Source organism: Rhinopithecus bieti, unplaced genomic scaffold (assembly GCF_001698545.2).
Source record: "Rhinopithecus bieti isolate Rb0 unplaced genomic scaffold, ASM169854v2 scaffold_2495, whole genome shotgun sequence".
NCBI classification, from domain to species: domain Eukaryota; kingdom Metazoa; phylum Chordata; class Mammalia; order Primates; family Cercopithecidae; genus Rhinopithecus; species Rhinopithecus bieti.
Window position 1 is genome coordinate 1 of NW_016803693.1, and position 3393 is coordinate 3393.

The 3393-nt window shown below is 45.9% G+C and overlaps 1 protein-coding gene across 1 annotated transcript; it reads left to right on the forward strand.

The window, feature by feature from the left end:
- Positions 1 to 121: 121 nt before the first annotated feature.
- LOC108514834 (putative methyltransferase NSUN7) lies at positions 122 to 873 on the forward strand. Its single transcript, XM_017851321.1, has one exon. The coding sequence runs from the start codon at positions 263 to 265 to the stop codon at positions 671 to 673; it is 411 nt and encodes a 136-aa protein (XP_017706810.1). The 5' UTR covers positions 122 to 262; the 3' UTR covers positions 674 to 873.
- Positions 874 to 3393: the final 2520 nt, after the last annotated feature.

Genomic DNA, 3393 nt, shown 5'->3' on the forward strand with positions numbered 1-3393 from the left:
TTTTTTTAATTGAGCGTGTGGAAGTTTCGTGAGCTGCTTGTCCGACTCGAAGTCTGGGACACTCAGATGGGCCAGGAAATGTCCCCTCTTAGTCTTTAAGGCCACAACGAAGGGGGCCACCCGGAAGGGTGCTGCAGAGTGATTTACTGCGATCACCTTCTCTCTTCACAGAGGCCATGCTGCAGATGCGTGGAAAGCCATTTCCTGGAACATCGAAATTCTAACCCCAGGGCGAGGGACTCACGACAGGCGAGGGGCAGACATGCTGAACTCCACGGGCGAACTGGAGTTTTCGAACGAAGAAGATCCCGAGATCATCTCCCAACTCACTTCTCTGGCTCTGTCCGATGGGAAAAGCTCAGCTGGTGCACCCGAAAAAACGGGCTATCCGGACTCCGTTTATGTCATGGCAGCGAACATTTTTCAGGGTATTCGAATCGAAAAGTCGGCACAGAAAGTCTTAATCAAGTATGGGAATGAACCCCTGCGGTCCTTCTCCGAGTCTGAGGATCAGTCCTTTCAGCGTTTGTCTTATGAGCTGGCTTTCAGTGCCCTGAAATGTGAGTTGTGCCAGTCTGGAGGATCAACACTAAAAGAAAATAATAGCGAGAGAATTTGGGGAATGCAGCCCTCCTCCTCCCTGCCCCTTATTCACACCAGGTTTTGGTTTTAGGCATGTGCATCTCTTTGGTTAACTGCAAGTGTCAAGGAATTAGGGTTCCAATGAAACTAATTCTTCCAGCCCAGGAGTGCAGATTTCGCTGTGCACTGTGCTTTGTCCTTAGAGCGGTGTAGTGTGCGGTCATTAAATTGAACAGGGAAACAATTTCTTCCGATGATAATTTCCCTCTCCCTGTATTTTGTTTGTTTGTTTGTTTTCCTCCGTAGAGTTGGGGGTCTCTATTGTCTGGGCTGGTCTCAAACTTTGAACCTCAAGGGATCCTCCCGCTTCAGCCTCCCAAAGTGCTGGGATTACAGGCAATGAGCCACCATGCCCGGCCTCCCTGTGTATTTCTTTCCATTCCCTGTATTTATCTTTTTTGGTATTTTAGTTTATGAGCTTTCACAAATATAAAACCAGTAAAGGAGGATGGGGAGAGGAACAGAGACAGAATAAAAAGAAAAGGTGCAAAATTTAAAAAATGAATGTTAAAATTATACCAACCCCAATTAAGACTATCCCATTCGTGTAGCTAATAGCTTTAATGGGAGGAGCCAAACTTTAGTAGAACTTCCCTTTCTAATTTGCCTTCAGGGTTTGAGACTCAGTGTTAAAGATTCCCTCAAGGATGGTTAGTTATCAATCTGAGGCCAGGGGTGGTTGCTCAGGCCTGTAATCCCAGCACTTTTCGAGGCCAAGGTGAGAGGATTGTTTGAGCTCAGGCCTTCAAGACCAGCCTGGGCACATAGTGAGATCTCGTCTCTACAAAAAATTTAAAAATTAGCCCAGTGTGGTGGCTTAGTACTTAGTACTTAATGAGCCTTGTACCTCCTTGTTCATGTCTGTAGTCCCAGATACTTGGGATGTTGAGGTGGGAGGATCGCTTGAGCCTGGGAGGCAGAGGTTGCAGTGAGCCAAGATGGTGTCACTGCCGGGCGCAGTGGCTCAAGCCTGTAATCCCAGCACTTTGGGAGGCCGAGACGGGCAGATCACGAGGTCAGGAGTTCGAGACCTTTCTGGCTAACACGGTGAAACCCCGTCTCTACTAAAAAATACAAAAGCTAGCCGGGCGAGGTGGCTGGCTCCTGTAGTCCCAGCTACTCGGGAGGCTGAGGCAGGAGAATGGCGTAAACCCGGGAGGCGGAGCTTGGAGCTTGCAGTGAGCTGAGATCCGGCCACTGCACTCCAGCCCCGGCGACAGCGAGACTCCGTCTCAAAAAAAAAAAAAAAGAAAAAAAAAAAAGATGGTGTCATTGCACTCTAAACTGGTGACAGAGCAAGACCCTGTCAAAAAAAAAAAATCAATCTAAATGTGGAATTGACACTAGGAAATGACCAAATATTGTTACTATGAGGAGAGCAGTCAAAAGGCCTGAAGTTGTTTGTTTTAGTACTAGCTGTGACTAAAAACTTTATGTTGGTTTGTAAACTGACTGAATGTAGTTCCAAAAAGAAGTTCCAGAAATGTTTAGAATATTAGCAGCATGGCCAAAATGATGAGCAGAGCAGAAGAGACACCTCAAAAAGGGCAACACTCTTTTGCATGATTTTCTTAGTACTTAATGAGCCTTGTACATCCTTGTTCATAGGAGGCAGTTAATTACTCAGTTCAGCCACGCGCAGTGGCTTACACTTGTAATCCCAGTACTTTGGGAGGCGGAGGTGGGAGGATTGCTTGGAGTTCAGGAGTTCAAGACAAACCTGGACAACATAGCAAGACCCCCATCTCTCATTTTATTTCTATTTTTTATTTTTTTGAGACAGAGTCTCGCTCTGTCGCCCAGGCTGGTGTGCAGTGGCGCAATCTTGGCTCACTGCAAGCTCCGCCTCCTGGGTTCACGCCATTCTCCTGCCTCAGCCTCCCCAGTAGCTGGGACTACAGGCGCCCGCCACCATGCCCAGCTAATTTTTTGTACTTTTAGTAGGGATGGGGTTTCACTGTGTTAGCGGGATGGTCTCGATCTCTTGACCTTGTGATCCGCCCACTTGGGCCTCCCAAAGTGCTGGGATTACAGGTGTGAGCCACCCTGCCCTGCCCCCATCTCTATTTTTAAAAATTAAAAAAAAAAATGCTCAGTTGAATTAAAATGTCTCACTGATTATTTAGATAGGAATATATATTTTTGGTTGTTTGCAGAGATAATGTAGCTTAACTCTGAAGTCAGCAATTTGTCATGGAGAAAATTTGTATGATGTGAAACAACTTCTCTTTATTTTTCGTTTCTTTGTTTTCTCCTGTTCAGTAATTTTTCTTTTCCTTTTAAGTCTGTCTTAACCATTCTTCCTCCTCCAGTTTAATCTTTGAGATTTTGTTTCATCCCTCTTCTTCCCCTCTTCCCTAACCAAAGTGTTGCATTTCATGTAATGAATCAGATGAACATTTTTATACTTTTTTTCTAGCAACAATGAAATGCGGACTGGGCAGCTGCGTTGATTAATTGGCATTTAATATTAATTCTAGAATTCTAGGCAATTTGTTCTCCTAATAGAATATTGAGTATTACCTTTAGTACTCAATAAGAAAAGCCTGAATTGGCCGGGCGCGGTGGCTCAAGCCTGTAATCCCAGTACTTTGGGAGGCTGAGGCGGGCGGATCAGGAGGTCAGAAGATCGAGACCATCCTGGCTAACCCGGTGAAACCCCGTCTCTACTAAAAAAATACAAAAAACTAGCCGGGCGAGGTGGCGGGCGTCTGTAGTCCCAGCTACTCGGGAGATTGAGGCAGGAGAATG